We start from the raw sequence: 22,029 nt of genomic DNA on the forward strand, positions 1-22,029 counted from the left end.
ATGGATAATTCGACAGAGGCATTTTCATCCCTACAGCCATGTTGCTTAAGTTTAGTCAGGTAGAAACTTTCCAATACTGCTTCTCGTGTCATATAAGGTTTTACAACATTTTGTTGAAGTTGTTTTTCAAGCAGAATGTAAAAGTATATATATTTCTTACAGAGCAGAAAACCCACACAGAAACTAAATGTGCATTTCCCCTCCCAGATTGTTTGTAGAAATATAAGCCACAACTCTCTAGCAGGCTGTTTTTTTATGTTTTTGGGAGGAATGGGTTTATTTCCAAAAATGCTATAATCCATAACTGTACAACAGACACAATGAATACAAATGATCCATAATAATAATAATTTTTTAACATGCTGTAACTTTTTTGTCAACCATAAACAGAAAGTAAACATAATTCAAAATGCATCTTATGTATTACAAATGACAAACATGATATGCATACAACACTGTGTTGAGACATTATGAATAAATTACATTTCAGTTAAATGTACAAATAAAGCAAAATCACATACTTATCAGGATTTCTCTCTGCCATCAGTTTTTAATGCACAGAAACAGAACAAACATTACAACAAAAGAGTGCATTTCATGGTTCATCTGATTGATAACGTAACTGTATTTGTATGCACAATACAGACCATAATATATTAGCAACACAATATATTGTCCTTACTTTCCAGAAAGGGATTTATAGATTGCTCTTTGCAGGTGATCTTGCAGTCATCTGGAGAATATTAATAAACAGCATTTAGATGAAGTACACATCAGGAGTGCCATGTTTTAATGAAGCAAACAAGCAAAAAAGCAAGTTTGAAAAACTCTTCTCTGCTTTCAGTCACTACCGTCATCGCTTTACTTAAATTTAAAATACACCTTCTTGATCAAGAAGGTTTTGCTGGCATCCGTTATCCCCTCTTCTTGTACTGTTGGCTCCCTTTTCCCCCAACTTGAATAAAACACAAGACAGACAGCAGTGATATTGCATAATAATATGATATACTTTCATATTAAACCTATGTAGAAAAGACGGCTACATTATCTGCAAGATGAAAAACAGAGGCGGGGTAGGGGCTGCGATCAACATTAAAATAAACTAATGCTTTTGATGTTACCTGCAACCACTGAGATATCCACCTGAGGACAGCTCATTATGCTATCATCTTAACGATCCATCATGTTCCGAGTGACTGAATAGGATTTCTGTTATCGGGCACATGAGGACAGCAGGGAGGAAATGTCAGCCGAGAGGCAAATTAAATCTCAAAGCTATTTGTTCATATAAAGAAAATCAGGGGATTTAGATGTCGTCTGACAGAAAGTGCGGCTGAGACGGAGTCGTATCTCTGCGGCTGTTCAGACAGTCATCAGTGATGACTGCAGAGAAGCCGTCTTTGCCTTACGCACCCAGACGGAGAGAATGACAGGCCATTTAGAAGACGGAGTGAGCAGCGTTTCTCACTCTGCTTCAAAGTGGAAAATAAGCCGAAAATCTTCATTCAGCATCGTTGCTGCTGCTGATTACAAGTGGCTTGGCACTGAAAACGGGTTCTGTGGTCCATACAGTGTTAAAAGTCTATTCACAAAATCAAATGCCATATAAATAAAGAAGTATTCCCTTTTAAGCAGAGATTAAACACTGACCTTACTCAGTTGTCAATGTCCGATATGTGGTTCTCTATCTGCGATTAAAAGAAAAAAAAAACACCAATAGAGATATCAGTGAGATAAACATCCATTCTTATAACTTGCCCTTCTTCAATTTCCAATAATTTTAAATGAAACAATTAATTTGTGTGTACTGTTTATTATGTCACATAAAAGGCTTTTTGATGAGGTACCAATAGCAACATATCAGAATAAAAGTATTTAAAACGGCTTTTAAAGTAAAACACACACGTAAAAAACACAACTAAAGAGTTAGTTTATTTTGCTGCAATACATTGATCAGTTTTCATATTTTTCCCACAATAAAACGGACACAAAGATATATAGAAACACAGAAAGAGGAAACATTAAGAAAAACTAAGTTCATTATGATACATTCATACATTCATACATTCATTATGATACATGCATACATCATACATTCAGCTACATTTCTTCATCAGACTTTACAGAGTTGGGTTAGTAACTTGGTTTCCAGGTGGTGCATAACATTATATATTTTTGGAATGCTTTTATGAGCATACGTCAGTTTTTCCTTGGCCAGACAACTTGAGAGGCTATTCAGCCATTGATTAACAGCTCAGGCTTTAGATTTCTTTTCATTAAGTTGCAAGAAAAAATCTTATTTTTCACTCCTATTGAGACCGTAAACGTCTACTTGACCTGCTCACCATGTCGCTGGTGCCTTCGTCTTCAAAGTCATCTTCACAGCCGTCCGTCATTTCTCCTGCTTCAACCTCGGCGGTCCCCTCCGCCTCCTCTCCACCCGAGTGGTCTGCTGCATCACCATGGAGACGCTCACACATCTCCTCTTGTTTCCTCTGCATGTCTACAAAATGAGAGTCTTTCAGTTAACATCAGAGCGCAGTACATCCTATTTTTACAAATAGAATGATTTCTTTCAGACAAGCTACTCTATAAAGCTTTAGTATTTTTTTGTTTCACTTCGTGTGCGTCTTTCATTTCCACATCTACATATGCACGCTCCTCCAGCGGACTCCCCTCTGTCGACTCTCACCTCCGTCAGAGCGATGTTGCCTCTCAATCCTCTCCAGCCTTCCAAGCAGTGAGTCGATCTTGGTCTTGATCTGTGACAGCTCCTTCTTGATTGTTAGGAGCTGGTCTGTCTTCACTGTGAGCATGCATTAATAAAGTTAAAAAGCATAATTAATGTGATGTTTGACGACCAGATAGACACGGTTACAACAGCTACTGCGCTGCTCAAAAACATTTCAGCAGCCAACTTTGTTGCCAGAATTGTAGCTGAGGCACAATCGTGAAAGAGCGTTCGAATGGATACCAAAGTTAATTATATATTCTTCGGCGTTGCATTATGAGGAGAATACTGATTAGTATAGATTGAGATTACGAGCAGTGCAAAGGCAACTGTTGAACAATTAAAAGAAAATTAAGCATTCATACAATCTGGATCTTATTTTTCATTCTTATCAGTAATAATAACAATCTTCACCAACTTCAAATAAGTTGATTTAAAAAAAAAAAAAAGTCCTCCAAATGAGTAAAATTCATCAATTTCCTGAGTGATTCACAGCTGATTGAATTCAAACAAAATTAATTCAAATGTAATTAATAAATACACAACATTTCTTGAATTCAGCTCAATGTAATTAAAAACTCCACAGTCTTTTTTATTGTTATTATTATATTTATTTAGTAGATATTAATTAACACGAATCACAGTGTACTTAGTTTTTTTTTTTTTATATGCTCATTCACTTTTGTAGCTGCTGGTCGGTCCATTTAGTTACCAAGAGACAGTCAGGCTGGCCCCCCGTTTTCAGTCTTTGTGCTAAGCTAAGCTAAGCGACTGCAGCTTTACAGACACACATGATCAATGTTGCCAACTGTTTTACAATCTCTCTCTTCTTTAGCTGCAAAATGCTCCACTATGACCAGGAGCCGCCATTTGGTGCAGAGCAGGTAGTGTACTGTGGGTTTTCAGAGCCTTTTTGCTAAAAACAGCTGCCTGCTACGACTAAAAATGATCCTCCGAGAGCAGTGAAAGTGAACTAAAATAGCTGTGCAGCTAAACAATGATCTAAAGGACTCGGAAATGCTGCATGGAGCAGAGGAGAACGACAGGGTCAGGATATACTCTGTGATGGGGTTTTCCTCCTATTTTCTTATATGTTAAAAGACATAATTCAAAACATAATAATCAGATGTCAGAGTCAGAGTCTAAACACTTTTTCAAAGTGTTTAGATCTCAAGAATCACTTTGGTGAGTACACTCTTATCAAAACATGGAAAGGACAAAACAGAAAGACCTAAATTGTAATAAACTTGAGCAACGGCTCGGAAAAAGTGACAAAGAGAACATACGTTTAGGGACTGCGATGGAAGAGCCGGCATTGAGCGCTCGGGAGGAGGAAGAGGAGGAGGAGGAGGAGGAACAGGCCCCGACAGGAAAGGAGGATTTGGCTCTGCGTGTGGACGGGACGACTAGCCGCGAACGTTTGATGGGGATCACAGCACGGGTCGGGGGCACGACGCGACCGTGGTACTCAAAGAGTCTGAAGACACATGACAAATAAAGTTGCAGCAATCTTCAAACAATATAAATGTTACAAAAGAAATTACAGTGCAGATAAACTAATCTTTTTAAATGCAAGGAGAAGCATTTCTGGATTAATTATGGCCATTTGAACAGCAAAGTGTGCTCCCATGTTGTCTAGATGTTGTTTCTCCAGCAACAAGAAACACTTACAAAGCCCCTAAAAGACATGCTGCAAAAGATGTTTGAATGATGGAGGTACATATTGAACGTCGCGGACATTCAATCAAATCTTGTTCCCACTTGCCTACGACACATTAAATTGCAAAAATAGCAATAATGACTCAAAGCTGAAGGATTCAACTCTCATCAGGGGTATTGCGAAGAGGAAGTAAACAAGCCAATGAAAATGTCAGGAAGATACATTCTCTGCCTTGCCAGCACAAATGACCAGCCTGGGGACCATCTGACATTCAGTACTCGCCTATGCGGATAAAAGCATCATTAGCAACAGAAAGGAATAAAAACCTCCCCAATATGACATTCATTATGCCTATGATAATGTATTACTTTGCCTTTGATTGGAAATGGGACTATTCGGTTCAAAACTCATCTCTATCTAAGTAGTCGTTTCTGAAAAGAGGAGAAAGGAGGCTAAACAGTGAAGGGTAAAATACCAGGAGGATTAGAAAAACTATGTGGGAAGGAAAGTGACCATTCAGCCAAACTGCGCTGATATTTACCATCAGATACACCTTTTTACATACCTGCTGTAGAAATCGTCTCTGTAGTAGTCATAGTCAAACTCATAGCCACTGTGAAGATAAAACAGAGTTTTTAAGTTTCAAGGATTTGGCGATTAGCGTCACCGACGGAAAATAATAGTAAACATTATCGAGAGACCTGGATAACGCTAGCCTCCTGAATGTCATTAAATATCAGTATCAGTTTGATGGTTGGTTAGTTATTGATAACAAGCATGCTCTATTACAATAAAAATATATGTAGGATACCAACGTGAGTTCAGTGTTTCCTTTTTTATATTTATTCTTCAGCTGAGAGCAAGAACAGTCTTTATGCTACGTTAAGCTAACCGTCTGCTAAAATGTCATTTTTACACTTCCGTTTCTCCACAGATATAGTAAACAAGATATTAGCTTTAAAGTGGCTGGTAAATTGTGTTTACCTTAAGACGGAGTCAGGCTAGTTTCCAGTCTTTGTGCTTAACTAAGTTCACAAGCTGCTGAGTGTAGTTTCACATTTACATTACATGAGTCACTACTCTCTTCTAATTCTGCCAGAAAACAATTAAGTGTATTTCTCAAAATGTACAAATATACAGCAGCCAACAGCTGATTAGCTTAGCTTAGCATAAAGACTGAGAATAGGGGGAAACAGCTAGACTGACTCAGAATTGAAGAAGTCATTTCTCTGGCACAAAACTTCACATAAAGCCAGAACAATATAATGTTAACACAGTTTACGTACGGCTTAAATAAACAAGACATGATGAAACATGTTAATTAGCGTTAATTAACTTTAGAGGTGCAGGTAGGAGCACACGGCTAACCTGGCATTTTAACAAAATCCATCCATTTCCTGTCTAATGCTAAGCTTAACATCTCCAGCTTCATATTTAGCCATGAATCAGTTATCTCATTTAACACAGCAAGAAAACGAATAAGCTATTTCACCAAAATTCCTTTAAAAGCCCAAATGATCAGCCATTTTGTACTTTTTTTTTGTCAATTCCTGTGCATGTGTTTCTCTTTGCCTCCAACAGGACACTAAAATGTCAAGAATGAGTGAATGTGTAATAACAGACACTGCAAGTTAGGAAATTGTCTGTTCCTGCTGAAGTACCCGACCATACAGCAGAATATAGCTAAGGAAGGAAAAGTAGGTCAGCGAAGCAATAGCCGAACAGCAAAATAAGACACATGTTTCCCACAGACCTGTAGAGGGACGACAAAGGCCTCTTGGAGCCCATCTTAGGCCTGTATGGTTTTGGCTCTCCTGCCATGTTGATATCTGCAAACCAAATGAGAATCGATGTCATGACATGACACAGTAGCGCCTTATAATACACAGAAAAATAAGAGGGTAGAATGAATGTTTTTAACACCTATAAACCTGCATTGTTTTGTCTATTGTGTATTTGCATGTGTTGTAATAAATTTAACATGTAACAAATTGATGAGCTTCCAAGCTGTTTAAATGTAACACAATTAAAAATGTATGTTAACGATATTAATGATAATACTGTCGCTTGTGAAATGCTTGCAGGGTACAAGTACACGTCAACAGGTCATTATCCCATATCTCCAAAATGTGATAAGGGCCCGAGCATGAAAGTGCAGGGATCCTATTGTTTAGATATTATTATTCAACCGTGCGTTCACATTTTTGGAGGGGCTTGTGAACGAAAATACACACAATATTCAAAACTGCAGCATGTTCTGCAGTAATGAGCCTTTCCCCGTAATTTCTGACATGTTACAGAAAAAAGGATACATTTCTTATATTGATTAATAAAGATAATCCGTGCAAAATTAATCTCTAATGAAAATATGGATTAGCTGTACCATTTTGTGTTTTATATGTTTGTACTCCATACCATGTAATCTGCCTACAGTCAATCAAAATCTGTATCTTATCTTTTCAGACACTAATAACAATCTTGTTTAGAGCTTGACCACCACACATTTTTCAATGTTTTTTTGACGACAGAAAGGCAAGTGGAAAATAACATTATCCATTTTGAAGTGAAAACATCAGTATCAAAACTTTAAGAGACAATGAACACCGTTAATTAGAGGCGGAGAGAAAAAGATTAGAGAAAGAGAGTCGCTGACAATCCCTCAAGGGCTGATTCCCCCTGAATCACTTCTCAGAAACATCAGGCAGACTTAATTCTCACTGTCTTCTAAATTTCACTTCTCTGGTAACCTCTTACATTATCTTGGAGAAATAGATTTAATTTGGTCATTCCTCAACTCAAGGCTGAATCTTTGCATTGAAGCCCTGCAGACTCAGTCAATGTTGTAAGACTTTTCCTTTTAAACAATGCAAGACATGGCATCATCTCTTTATAAGACTTAATCTGTCTGCTTCCTGTCTAATGCTGAGCTTATATTTAGCATACAGATTAGTGTTTTAGTAATAAACTATTACACATCTTTATTTTTATAATATCTTTATTAAACGTATTTGTTAGTTGGAGCCCTGAAGCTGTCCGAGAGGGTTGTGCCTGTCGGAATCCGTGTGATGAGATTAACCAGGTGAAGAGGCTGGAAACTTTTTAAGGGTTTGAAGTGCCTTGAGACAGACGAGACATCGATTGTGTAAGAAAGGACTGCAAGTGACAGTTTTGGTAAAATAAATAAAAATAAAAGTTCCTTAAAAAAAAAACGGGTAAACAATGAAATACCCTTCAAATGCATTAGCAGACTACCATGACTCTTCACCACATGGCGGGTCATGATTGACAGACCCTTCTAGCTGCCGACAGCCCTCCTGCTAAAGCAGGCCGCTATCGCTGCGTTTAGTCTGTCGGCTCCTGCTCAAACTCAGTTCAATCAGCCTTGAGTGCCACTCAAGGTCATACACAAAAAACACAAACAAACATCAAACACTTCCCCCGCGCACAAACAGAGGCACACACCGACAAAGCACGGCAGACCCTTGTCTGATGGGATGAGTTACCCTTGACAGCTTCAAAAAACTTCACAGATAAAACTCAGCTTTGCATCAACTGCTTTGGGGATCATGCAGCAGCAACTTTCATGACAGGAGCTGAAGGCGAGCCACTTCATAGAAAGTGTTACAGTCTTGGCATCTTCTTTACCCCCCCAAAGATTATAATGAAATCTCCCGCTGCATTGTTAATGCACCAATCTTCTGAATTTAAAGAATGCAAGACGCACACACACACACACACACACACACACACACACACACACACACACACACACACACACACAGCTTTGTTTGGAGCCCAGACTTTCCCTTCCCCTCTCTTTCTCTATATTCCCTCCTCTCTCTCCCTAATGGACTAATGAATCTGGGATGTATCAGCCGCTCTCCGGTGCACAGGGACGTCTGTATCATTATCATTAGGCTCCAGGAAGACGTGAGAAATGGTTCACATCGTTGAGTGTGCTCTCCTTTCTCTAGTCCCCTGCTGGGGTCGTTAAAGAGAGCGAAGCACTAAAAAGCACTCTCTAAACGAACACCGCCAACCCTGCACACCCACGACAGACACACACTGAGCCTCTGATTGATTACAGTCATTATATTAATCATATACAAAAATGAAACAAATGTGTGTGAGCTTGTGTGTGACTGACGGACTTGATTGTATGTGTATCTATTAAAATGTTGAGCCTGGAGATGGAGGATATAGAGGCCGTGTTGCTAAGCAATAGCCAGTAGGGACTCGATTTATACTGTAAACTGTATGCAGCATCACATTGAGGTGGAAAATAAAAGTTGCTTTCTGCTGAAGCCATTATGAGTAAGTTGGACGCTGCACAAAAGCAACAGAGACAAATTTAAAAAAGTACTGAAAATAACACCAACCTCGTCAACCTGTCGACTCGTCGGGCTTTTAATGTTGAAAAGGAAGAGACTGTATCATTGTCACTCATTGGTTTGTGGATTACCATTTTGAAGCCTTGAGTTCAGCATTTTGGCCGTAACCAACTTTGTTTTTTGTGCAACCTGAAGTGACCCGAGAGAGTACAACCCAATGCTGAATAAGACCTTTTAGGCAACCAAAATGTTAGTTAACTCAAATTAACTGAAAACACACTATGAAAAGGGACCAATCCTCAGAGTGGGTTTATGTATGTTTAAGTATAGAATAACTTAATATCAAAATAATTATCAGTGGAAAGTATCATGTTGGGTAAAGCAAATAAAAATCTGTCTGAATTGTGTATGTACCACTTGGAATGGAAACAAGGCATCTTCATCTTTGAGTTTATGGTCTCAATCGCTATCAAGTCTTCTTCAATACATTTAGGAGTATGATTTAGGGCGGGTTTACTGTGATTGACAAAAAAAAACGTTTTGGGACCAAGAAAGCATTAACAGAAATCGAAATCCTTTGAGAATATATTGGTCCAGGGATGAGATTTACAGAGATTGTACTTGCCTTATTATGTTACAGATTTTCACAGTAAGAGGTTTAGTTTGCAAAACACACACTCAAAAGACCAGAGAGGTCAAAGGGGTGTTTTCATACCGCCTCCCCTCATCTTGTTCAAGATGAAAGTCTTAAATCGTGGGCTTTACCAGATCGGCTTTTAATTGAGTGTCTCCTCTGGTAAAGATGTGGCTGAGTTCAGTAACAGTTTTATCCATCCACTCTGGATCCTTTAAGAATACAATCATCACCACCTCAGGGCACCTCTGACTCCATTTGGTTTCATTCATATTAATGACACAGTGTTAAATTACCTTTGAGTATCTTTTTTTTGTTATAAATAGAGTCGGCTCAGCTTGCCCTTGAGCTCTTTGTCTCTGGAGACGTGGACGAGTCATTATAACCGGACAAGCGCAGACAAAACTTTGAATTAGTCCACAGGGATGAGCTTATAGTTTAAAAAGGAAAACGCAGCAAAATAACAGTTTAGCCCTCGTGCAGCTGAACTATAGTGTTCTAGCAATTTTTCACTGGGATTATTCACATGGGTAAAAATACATTTGAAGAGACTGGGCCAAGTAACTTTTAACTTTGGTAATAGGGATAGTTGGGAAGGCCGTGGTCGTCCATGTTAAACTATAGCCTACTCTCTGTCCAATTAAGACAGAAAAGGTAAGCGATGTGGTTATAATGCCTAAGACAAGAATAGATTACCTCCCTCCACTAATACTAAAACACAATCTTTGGCAGGCAGAGCATCACTCCTAGCACAGAACAATCTCCATCTATGCTGTTACACGGGAGCAGGTGAGCAGTATTTGATTAAGAGATTGTCCAGGCACCTGTGTGAATACAAATGAGCGACTAAGAGACATCCTGCATGACAGCGCTGCGTTTTCGCGCCCCGTAAATCTGACAGGGAAGACTTGAACAATCTCTTAGCTCGGCTCAAGGGCACAGGCAGTTTTGGTTTTTCATTACACCTGCGAGAGTGTTTCCTCAAGCAGGGCAGGGTGAGTGACAGGGTGAGGAAGTACACACTGTGAGTGTGTTTCTGGGTAGACACGCACACACACACACACACGCACTCTCACACACAGTGTGTCTGCATTAACGTGTGTATGTGGACGTAATGACCTTCTGTTCACATCGTCTTGAAATATCGTTCTTACTGTTCAGAATGCCATTGCATATTGTATTTTAATTGAGATTAGTTACAGTGTATTTGCAGAAACAATTAATGTAATTGTGGATAGTCTAGATCAACATACACAAAGATGGATACGTCAATGACAGAGCAAACTGAGAATCAGATTTCAGATAAATGTCCAAATTCATTCCTTGCACTGTTTAGTTCTTGACTATTTTGGCTAATCTGCCATGAATTCGGCATAAATTAAGATGATTTTATCAAACCAAAACGGATTAGCCACAACATAACACTCAGTGTCTGCGTGTTACAGCCTTATTTTCTATATTGTGCAGTAACGTATATGCTCCAAAAGACAAATGGAGAACCCTAAAAACGTTTCACGATAAAAAGCCTTCTTATGACAAAGATGCACAGAAGTGGTGAGTTTGCGTTAACAGCACAATGCAATAAGAAAAAAGTAACAGAGCAGAGAATCAGAAAAGAAGGACACTTCTTACTAAAATATGACCAAATAGAGAGCCGAAGTCTTGCCCCTTCTGGTGTCCCCCAATGGGACCTAATTCAGAATAAAAGATAAGTACAGTAGTCACCAGCAAAAGACAAATATTGTTTTATTATGTCACACAGTTGTCAGTTGTATTGTCAGTTCAAAAGGTAATAAGTCAAGAAAGTCAGAGTTTGTAAAGTGTGAACCCGATCTAGCTAGCTAAGTAGCTATTTCCATGCACAAATGTAACGTTATCCTACCTGATGTCTTTTATCCAGCGACTCTTTTTATCAGCTGGGAAGCAAATGAACAAGCAAGAACCGTACACCCAGGTACGAAACACAGAAACATATCTTTTAAATTAACAACCATCTTGTGTGTAATTCGTGGCACAATTCACTCGCTATTGACTACCGTACATATTTTTCCCGAAATAAGGTCCCATGAGTGCGACTTCACCTCTCTATTCACTAATCTAATGAAAGCATGCTTCAAATGAAGTCCTGGTGTCCTCAGTTAAGGTAAGAAAACCTCTGTCCACTACTTGAGGAATTATGACATCTTTAAATGCGTAACACAATTCCACAGTTCTTACTTGTAAGAATGTTATTACAGAAATCTAAAATAAACTTATATTTAGGCTCGTCAAAATGTACTTGAGATATCGTGAGTTAAAGTTCTCACTGATCTTGTATAAACTGCAGATAGCTATGAGCTACATGCCCTGAGAGTGAGTTACGTCACGACTGATTCCACCAATCAGGATCTAGAAGCTTTACCAGTTTGTGTTATAATTGGAAGGTGACACGTAAATTAATTGCTATCCTTCCTTAATTAATTCCTTGTACTTTGCTCTTTCGCCCTCTTAAAGCAAAATAGTTAGTTGGCAGCCCATACATTTGGCAGCCAGTCCCTGAGCTCCTGAGGATCTAATTAAATTAATTTCATTAGACCTGCTGAGCTGTGGTCCATTTAGGAGAGCCTGACGTGTGGCTGCTACATGTTCGGGTTGACTGTTGCTCAATATATCGCATTGGGAATACAAGAATTAGTGTGAATTTTCTTTAGCGGAGCAGTAGAGAAGGTAAAATGTGTTCACGCCTGTGGTACATCTCAACTTCGTCATATGTTGATTTTTGTATTAAATCATAACGAGTATATTGCCGTAGCCTGGAGGTAAAGATAATTTAGTCTTTCATCTCCTGAGCGGTTAATACACTTTTCCTCCTTTTGATGCAACTATGTCTCTTAAGTGCAACGCTTTTAATCATTCTAAGCCCCGGAGCTGGTGCATCATTTCTGCCTCGCCACACGCTGGTGAATCTGTGTAAGCAGCTGGAAACCAACAGGCAGCTGCTTGAAACTACTCGTACATCTGCTCTGAAACTTGGCCTCCCCGTCCAGGGTTTGACTGTTGAAACACTGAGCAGCATACGTGTTTGGACATCGGTGGAATTAAACGATTAGGGGATTAACCATTTAGTTGACCAACAGAAAATGAATACACACATACACACGAGGAATCACAAAAGGTTTAACGGGTTAGAAAAAGAAGAGAAAACAAGTTCCTGCTACTCAAAATTCGGTTTATCAGATGCTCCTCCAATCTTTTCTTTCTTAAATTTCAGACCTTTTAAAGATTACTCAAATGAAATAAGTGCCAAATAAATTATTCATTTGTTGGGCTGGTCACAAAATCCATTGCTTTACTATAAGGGATCGTAAGCCATTGCAAAAGGTTGGTAATTACTGATTTAGCAATTTTTGAATGGCAATGTGTCAAACAGTTCAGCTTCTCTAATGTTCAGATGAATTCAATAGTTTGTCTTATGGGGTGGAAAATTAGACTTGAGAAAGTTGGTCAGACAAAACAAGCATAAGAAATCGCAAGGGATGCTTTCCATTTTCTCACATTTTATTCATCAAATGATTGATTTATTAATTGTGGAAAATAATTGGCCTTTGTTCCAGGGAGCCATTTTGTCATGCCACAGTAGGAAGAGGAGTAAACAATAGAAATGAATGATGGCTGAATTCCATTTTGCTGTATTAGTTTCAGGGTCCTGATCGAGTGTAGCAGGAATGAGCCCTAAAAGCAGTCAGCACTTCGGTCCCCTCGTCTTTCAGGCGATGGGTTTAGATCCCTGAAATAAGGTCTGGTTGACTCAAGCTGAGGACATGTTCACTTTTTGTTCTACGATATAAAACACATCGTAAATGTTGAAGTCTTTACGTCTTAAAAAAGGCAGCTACCAAGTGAATAAATGAGACCACTAAACCTTCAAACCGACTGGTTGGTCTGCCTCGTTGTGTATACTCACGCTCATGTGACCGCGGTGTTGTTCATCTTTAACCTAACGTAATTTTTTTCTTCTGCGGATTGTATTCACGCTTAAAAAAAAGCACATTCATAAAAGTGGTGTTCAGTTCTGACGATTATCATGCTGAACAAAACGTTTCAGTATCATAAACATTTGTTTGCCACCCTTTAGAACCAGCTGATGTTAACGTCGGGGTTGGCCTCAAAAAATAATCCATGCAGAACTCTATGTGCATTTGTTTCAAAATGAATAAGGCCTCTCGATAATACAAAAAAAATATTATTGCATCCCTGACTTTATATATATAAATAAATATTAATAAAAGGTTACATGCAAAACACACAGGTTGTATAAATAATGTATTCTGATCATGAATCAGTAAATCTATATAAAGATATTAATTATTAATTTAACCGCAGATCTGCCAACAGTGCAGAAATATATCTCCATCATTCTTATGTACACATGTGCACAGCTCACCTGGAGCTGCCATGTGCAACCAACCACTGCAGCTCCAGTGCTTTGCTCAAAGGCACTTCTGCACTGAACACACACACTGAACATCCCAACACCACCACTCTAATATTTTAGTCTGCATTAATCAAATGGATTCAAATGAATGTTACGCGCCTTGTGCAGCAATCTCCTGCCTGTGATCAAATTACTGAGAATTATTTTTTATTTCACACAATTCCTGCCAAAAACCAGATGAAAAGAATGGATGTTGTCTGAATTGGTGAAAGATTAGCTTATTAGCCATGGCATCGTTTATCCAGTGTGATTTGCATCAGTCCCTATGCTTTAATTACCATTCATTATTAAAGCTATACAATGCAATATTTAACAATGCATTTTAACATGAAATAAGGATTACTTACATATGATTTTGAAATGTACACAACAATGCTGACACATACTGAGCAACAGAAAGGCGGAGATGGAGATTTCAATCATGAAAACACTGCAAAGAAGCCTGCACACAGTTAATGTGTTTTAACAATTTATAATTAATAGCACGGAATGAACAGGCAGTGGAGGAAGAAGTACTCTGATCTCTTGAAGTAAAATTAATACCACAATACCGTGCTGCATTCAAAATATTACACAAGTAAAAATACATGAGAAGGGTACAAGAAGCAAGTTATACTTAAAGTATCCAAAGTAAAACTACTAATAAGGCACAATAGCTCCACTCAACGTTTTACCTTTATCATTTGAATAATGTTCTTGATTCATCACCATCTAAGCAGCATCCAAATGTTATTAAAAAATACCTATTTAATTAATTGATCATATGTTTTGAATATTGATCTGATAAGTATCTAACGTTATATCTGTATATGTAAAAATGGCAATACACCCCTCTAAGATATAATGGACATACTCAAGTAAAGTACAAGTAGTACCTCAAATTGGTACAATATTTCAACATTGACTTCAGCACATTTAATTAAAACTCCTTCTTTCGCGAGGGATTGACGCCTCATACTTACATCTCAGGTTGCGACGCCTGCCTTTGTACATGGCCAAGTCAAAACGGGGAAAACACGGGTGACGTCTCTGCTGCGGTCGGTAGACTTTTGCTTCCTTTTCTCTCCCTAAAACAAGCCAGACTGCGCGTGCACCTTCAGACTCACAGCGGAGCCGCTTCGGACCAAACCATTAGTCGAACTATTCCAGGGGGAGCTAACGCCTCAAAATACTGCTATCTCTCCTCCAAAGACAGGAGTTGAATTAATAATCGCGTGTTGTTTGGGTCTCTGTGAAGCACTGATTGAGAAGTGAGGAAATTGGAACACGTTTAGTATGATGGGTGATACTTTCAGACTATTTTACTCCCAAAAAGTCCCTCTCTCCCCTTAAATGCGAAATGTATGCGACTGGAAAGAAGCAATTTAAAGTGAAGGAAGAGAATAAGGAAACATATCATGAAACTACTCTACTACTCTACAATATATTGTTTATTTTTGTATAAGACCGTGGCCAAGATCCCCAACAAACAAGGCACCCACCAACCCACTCACAAGAAAATTATAAAAAAAGGTCTTGGAAAATATAGTTTCAATTTACTGGATTCATTTGTTCAGTGACCTATCAATTTTGTTGGAAATACAGAAACTTACTGGCCTTAGAGTACTCAAGCATATTGTCTAACATACTGGAATCAGCCTGTAAAATACCCATCACGTGTAGATGGCTGCAACTAACAATTACCATGGTTATCAATTAATCTACCTTCTCAATTCATTGTTTGGTCTCTTAGATGTCCAGTAGTGGAAATCGCTATCACAAGTTATCATGATGGAAACGTCTTAAAATGTAAAATGTCTTATTTTACATTATCACGTAAGCACAAATGTTCATTATTAATTACAATATATTTTCAATATTTATCTTTCAGCGCTCCACAAACTTCAGAGGGAAATATCTGGCTCTTTAGCTGCTAAATGTTCCACTCACCAGCCCGTTATTAACTTGGTGCAGGAGAATGACGCAATGAGGGCAGTGAGAGTCGAGTGATAATTACATTATTACAATTACAATGACTCATTTGGACCCATTGTTAATAGGAAATATTGGCTACTGCACCAATAAAGATGTGAATATTGAATGGATCCACTGGACACATACTTGTGTAGACACATGCATATTATAAACGTCATATATACAATTTTACAACTACACATGCATACCTGGTCATGTATAATACATACATGCATATTCATATGCTCACAGTCACTATCTTGTTTTCATCCAGAATATGTATTTGTTTATTCAGAAGTAATACAAGAAGTGCTTGTCAATGACAAATAATTGTGCTCAGAAGCAAAAAAGAAAGAAAGACTGAAAAATAATAAAAAATACATTAAATAATTAGAAATTGCTTGATGATTCACAGACTCGCAGAATTCAACACACATTTAACAAAAAAAACACACCAAGAGATGAATCCTGTTTGATATTCAAGGTTCGTCCTATAAAATACAACCTGCATTTATTCCCCATTTTAAACATGCAGAAAAATACATTGGAATGACAAATCAGCTTCCTATAGTGATCTCTCTCTCTCTCTCTCTCTCTCTCTCTCTCTCTCTCTCTCTCCCATCTCTTTCTCGCTCTCTTTTAAATGTAATTTTAAGTGGATTGTGGACTTAAGAGACAGACTGAAGAAGCAGAGCATCTGGGGCTCTGCCTCCTGATTCCCCAGCTGTTGCAGCACTCGGGCTCTGCTGTAGATGAAGCCTTGTAATTGTAATATTTAATTACATTGACAAGGGGTTTGCAGCTGTCTCACGCTGAGCCTGATGTCTTAATGGTCCCCCCGCTTCTTTGTTCTCGCTAAGAAAAGACCAGAAACTAAAAGCTGATGAAAGATGGAGGCCGAGTGTGACGGATTCATGGCTTCAAAGACAGTTGCTTGAATCAAGCGACCAATGTCCTCACTTTGACTTCTTTGGAGAAATATAAAAAATGCATCTCGGTTTCTATTATGTGGGGATTTAAAAAACTATGTAATTGGTCTTTTGGGAGTTATTCAACGAGGTTATTCCAAGATCATGTTGACACACAGGTAATCACCATTAGTGGCAGCAGCAACGTAATCATTGGTATCTTAATACAAAACAGTCCATGTGTCAACAGTTTCCAAGCTGCTTTATATTACTATGGAAGCAGCAAAGACAACCACTAAAAAGCAACTTTTCATAGCATAAAATGTTAATGGAAAATGTGGTTGTATATTCTGCACGGGATGCAGGAAAGGAAAGGAAAGAATTTTGCATGCTGAGGGGCTTAATAAGATGTCCTTGTTTTGGTGGCGTTGCCCTCACATATATTCTTTCAGCACCATCTAGTGTTCATGCAGGAAAGTCTGAAAGAACTGCCTGGTACACAGAAGCATGAATCCATATTTTAGAGTAAACATGGTCACTTTTAGATTAGAATGTATTGTTTATTATTCAATAATCAAGTTAACATTAACAATCCAACATGTCCCATCTTTGTATCATACTTAAAGGAACAGTGTGTAGATTTAGGGGAATTTATTGGTAGAAATGGAATATAATATTAATTTGTGTATAATCACCTGAAACTAAGAATTGCTATGTTCTCCTTCATATCTACGTAGGGGGCGTGTCCTCTTCACAGAGTTCAGTATGTCGAACCACCATGTTACTATGGTAGCCCAGTAAGGACAAACCACACACTGGCTTTAGAGTGAGCTTTTCGTGTTTGTAGGCCAACGTGGCTCTCTGACACGCTTGGAAAGGGAGTGTTGAGTGAAGCGGTATTAAGTGTTCAGTTGCAATCTGCAACCTCACTACTAGATGTAATTAAATCACTGCTCCTTAACAGTAATGTCTGCATTGCTTATATATCCTTACTACTGTAACATTTATTGTTTAAGTCTCACTGTCTTCCCTTACCATACAGTTTACTTATATGTTTTGATTACAATTTGAATTACGATAGAGATTTTTAGACTGAGGTTTTGATAGACAGACCTGTAAATAGATGGTTTACTATTATGAACGGAAGACACCTTTCCTAAATAATTTCAAAAACAATGTTTTTTTCTTCATTTTCAAGCTTTACCACCTTTATTCTAAGAATTCCTCACACGGCAGATCAGTTTTATGCAACCTACAGTTCCTGAACACTATTAAAAAAGCCCAGAGAATACCTTGGATTTATTATGGTGTTTTTCAACCACAGAGAGGCGCTCAAAGACCACCAGACAACAGTCACACATGAAAGCTCTTCCACATTTTGAAAAAGAGAATTTATGATCACACCAAACTCAGATTATAAAGAATGAACCTGAAAGTATTAATACATCTATGTCCAGATTATAGCAACAAAAGCAGAAAGCAGAATTGCTGAGATGGTGGAACCAGAATGAAACCCTCCCCTGCACTCTTCATCACCAGCTGACATCTTCATCAGGAACTAAGTAGCTGCTGTCTGAGGCCAACCGGCGGTGTGATTGAATGTCACTTTTATTTTCATGAACTATAAAGTCATTGTGTCGGCACTCGAGTCATGTTCGAAGGAATTAAATTGAGTAAAGCAATCGCTTGAGCTTCAGCATCTTGCAGCTATTAAAACTACTCGAGCACGAGACGTTCTAGTAACTCAAGCTGCATACTGTGTACTCAGGACATTACAGGTTTGAATCTGACCCTGTGACCCCTCCTGTCACATGTCATACCTTCACACTTCAGTCTTTTCCCTGCGTGTAACTTTATAAAAGAGGAGAAAATATAAAAAAAAACGATATATTGTGCAGGCTGCGTAGTTTCAAAACCTTAATCAAATATAAAGTTCATGTTTAAAAGATGATGATGGAAGGGTTACGTTTCACGGGGGCAGCAGAATAAAGGAAGAAAAGATGATTTCCAAAGCGGAGAGACACATTATTGTGGGCACCTTTAGTATACCTCTGACACTTGTGGTGCATTGATAATATACTGAATGTATTGTGTGTGTGTGTGTGTGTGTGTGTGTGTGTGTGTGTGTGTGTGTCCACAGAGGCTCAATGTTTACAGGCTCACTCTGAAGTGCAGTCAGTGGAGCTGCAATACGCCGCTATGCAAAGGAATACTTCACTTGTATTGCTGTGTGAAGCCTTTGTTCACGAGACACATGTTCACTTGAGATCTCCTCAGCTCTTTCCTTTCTCTCAGGAAATCGTGTTTTTCATGAAATGCATAACCGTGCTGTGGTTCGTCAGTGTGAATAACAATGAGAGGAGCTCCTTTAAGTGGATGCAGACAGGACAAGACAGACGAGATGTGGATTTGTTTTGACAGCCAGGTGAATGTTTCGGTTGTGTCGACATAAAGCACTAAGGTATTTAGAAATGTGTCAACGTTTTTCAGTCAGTAATCAGGTCCAATAAATGAACATCATTTTTATCGATGGTCCTATCATAACCCAAATGTCTGGCCATCATTTAAAACGTAACACTTTATTTACACCGATGTGAAAACCTTAATGCTGCCTTAAAAATGACAAAGCACGCAATGTGCAAAACAAAGGAGCCAGTTGATAGGATTATAAACTCATTGGATGAGAAGATAAATAGCACTCTCGTGTGGTTAGCTTAGCATAAAGACTGGAAAAAGGTTTTAAAAATCGGTAAACCACTCCTTCTAACGCTCACAAATTAACATGTCAGGAAATGACATACAATGTATTAATTGGGCTTTACATTGTTTAACATGCTAGCTGTTTCACCATGCTTCCAGTCTTTATGCTAAGCTAAGCTAATTGCATCCTGACTAGCTCCATCAAGACTTGAGAGTGGTATTGTTTTTCTCATCTAAGTCTTGAAAAGAAACCAAAAAAAGTATATATCCCCCAAAAATGTAATTATTCTTATCCTTATGTCAACTTGGGCTTCACTTGTATCCTATTCATCTAGTTTTACTTCCAATTTATTTTAGAGACAGATCTGGCTCCTCTTTCTACTTAGCTTTAGCTTGCAAACAAACCAACAGTTCAACCAGATTATCTCAATTTAAAGTCAACACACCTGTAACGTGATCAATAATCTTTCATCGAAACAGGAGAATTGTGAGAGCAAAACTACGGCAAATACCGTCAGTCAAAGTTGAACCAGGAGCTCGGCCTGCAAACTGAGATGGATGCTTATAATGGCCAATTTGCTCCATCAGGTCTAATTTGACTAATGTCACCAGGTTTCAAGGTACAATGTTATTATTACCAATAAACATTGCCAAAACTACCCAGACAACACCTGGGTTGTCTTAGACCAGTCAGTTTAGTTTCACTAAATGAGTATCAGTGATAAAATTCTAAAAAAATACAATAATAGTTGAGAGACTTCAGCTTCCACTTTTACCACTGCCATATTTCATTTAACTGCCCAAAAATGCATGAAACTGTCTGAACAAACACAGGGTGGAATTACAGACATGATCCCAGAGCGCTCCTATTCATTTTTAATGAAAGAGCAGGGCTCGGGGAGGATTTCTTTCTTCCGTGGAGGCTGTGACTTAATCAATAAGTAATATAAGGAATATCCACTTACGCGGACCAGGATCTGCATGTTATTTCCTTGTTGCTGTCTGACTGACCCTCAGTACGTTTGAGTTCAACCCGAGAAAATGTTTTCTGTATCTTTGCATCTTCACACCGGTTGTACCTCTTCATTTCAAAATTATTTTCACGGTTTTATTGATCAAATTTAAGCTTGCCATCAAAATAAATCAGAAATGTTGTCCATAAACACAGTGAACCAGATATTGCCGCTTGAGGTCTTCAGACAATATTGATTAGAAATAATACTTTGAAATAACGTCTCAGAAGGTTTCAAATTGACACATTTTTTATATGCACTTGTTTTTATGAAAGTAGCTCCGATTATTGGTATTGACCACTACTTGTATGACTCTTGTTTTTATATATCTAGTTTCCTATGTGCCTATAATTCTTACGTGTGTTATATACAGTGCTTTGTTTTGTAATAAGCAAGGTTTTGTAAAATGATTATATAACATTGTTTTGAACAGAACATCCGTAAGAATGAAACATAGGTGTTTCTAACACTTTAATAAAGGATTTTACTTTTCAATAACTTTTACAATGAAATATGTCAGGGCAAGTTACATTTTGAAAATATAGTTAGTAAATACAATTTAAATAAATGTTAGAATCTAGAAAATGTTAACTTTTCAAAAACTATTTGGTCCACTTTGAATACTTAAAAGTTCAAATTAATATATGGATGTTTTAAAAATGATGATAAAATGCTGAGGGGCAATAGTGTAATTTTGGAAATCCAAATTAGGATCCATTGAACATACTGGCGAACAACCAGCTTTAATGTGGAAGAGAGTGTAGTTCTCTCTTAATATATATATATATATATATATATATATATATATATATATATATATATATATATATATATTAATCTAGAGTTCATTGATGAACATTTGAACGGCATTACCTAGTGACTGTCCGGCGATGACCCTGGTGTTCTCTCGGGCCACGGCCGCCCTGGCGTTCCTCTCGCTGACGTACTGAACGAAGGCGAAGCCCTTGTGGACCGAGCAGCCCACAATCTTGCCGTATTTGGCAAAGATGGTCTCGATGTCGCCCTTGGTTACCACGGCCGTGTTGAGGTTGCCGATGAAGACGCGGGAGTTGAGTGAGCGCGGGTCATTCTTGTTGGTCACGTTGCTGGTCTGGGTCTTCCCAGTCATCCTAGTCCTGCAGCACTGCCTGCTGGGAGACACATTACACACTGATCAGAAAGCAAGAAGGGTTAGACTATGCAGGTAATTCACAGAAAGCCACACAGTGGCACGTGAACACCAGTCTGAGCTGAAAGCATATTGTAGATACAGCTTTCTACTGGATGAGAAAACAACAACTTTGTTTTTATGAATCCACTTAAACCTCACTAAATAGTCTAAATATGCTTTAAAAGGCATTTCGAGATATGCTTCAACATTTTCACTCGACAGCTTCAATGATCACAGCAAAGGCTTGATTTATGTGATTGATTTTCCTTATTGGTTTCTAAGACAAAATTGAAACCCAGAATGCTTCAATATCAGAGAATGTTATCGGGCATGCTTACTTACATTTTAAATTATTCTGTGATCATTATTTTTTTAAGTTTGATCCATAGAAAGTCAGACAAAAGTGAAACGTGTCCTTCACAGTTTCCCAAAACCCAACCTAAGGCTGCAACCA

At 38.2% G+C, this 22,029-nt stretch overlaps 1 protein-coding gene across 2 annotated transcripts; it reads right to left on the minus strand.

Moving 5' to 3' along the window:
- Positions 1–239: 239 nt before the first annotated feature.
- LOC117746449 (RNA-binding Raly-like protein) lies at positions 240–21,533 on the minus strand. 2 transcript variants are annotated; one of them, XM_034555576.1, is made up of 8 exons: positions 14,793–14,908; positions 6,145–6,220; positions 4,957–5,004; positions 4,018–4,208; positions 2,693–2,806; positions 2,346–2,503; positions 1,651–1,688; positions 240–955 (listed from the first exon to the last, which is right to left on the minus strand). In XM_034555576.1, exons 1-7 carry the CDS (start codon positions 14,821–14,823, stop codon positions 1,656–1,658), a joined length of 651 nt encoding a protein of 216 aa, XP_034411467.1. In that variant the 5' UTR covers positions 14,824–14,908; the 3' UTR covers positions 240–955; positions 1,651–1,655. The 2 variants fall into 2 exon arrangements, with proteins under 2 accessions (XP_034411467.1, XP_034411466.1); XM_034555575.1 differs by lacking the exon at positions 14,793–14,908 and adding an exon at positions 21,278–21,533 and having other exon boundaries at positions 280–955; positions 2,693–2,801; positions 4,046–4,208.
- Positions 21,534–22,029: the final 496 nt, after the last annotated feature.

Source organism: Cyclopterus lumpus, chromosome 17 (genome assembly GCF_009769545.1).
Source record: "Cyclopterus lumpus isolate fCycLum1 chromosome 17, fCycLum1.pri, whole genome shotgun sequence".
NCBI classification, from domain to species: domain Eukaryota; kingdom Metazoa; phylum Chordata; class Actinopteri; order Perciformes; family Cyclopteridae; genus Cyclopterus; species Cyclopterus lumpus.

Excerpts from the sequence above, each read along its gene's own strand:
- LOC117746449 (XM_034555575.1), bottom strand. The coding sequence starts at position 21,533 with ATGACTGGGAAGACCCAGACCAGCAACGTGACCAACAAGAATGACCCG. Across the intron at positions 5,005-6,144 it reads CCTTTGTCGTCCCTCTACAG|TGGCTATGAGTTTGACTATG; the intron begins GTCTGTGGGAAA and ends TTATCTTCACAG. Across the intron at positions 2,802-4,045 it reads CCTCCTCCCGAGCGCTCAAT|ACAGACCAGCTCCTAACAAT; the intron begins GCCGGCTCTTCC and ends CTCACAGTGAAG.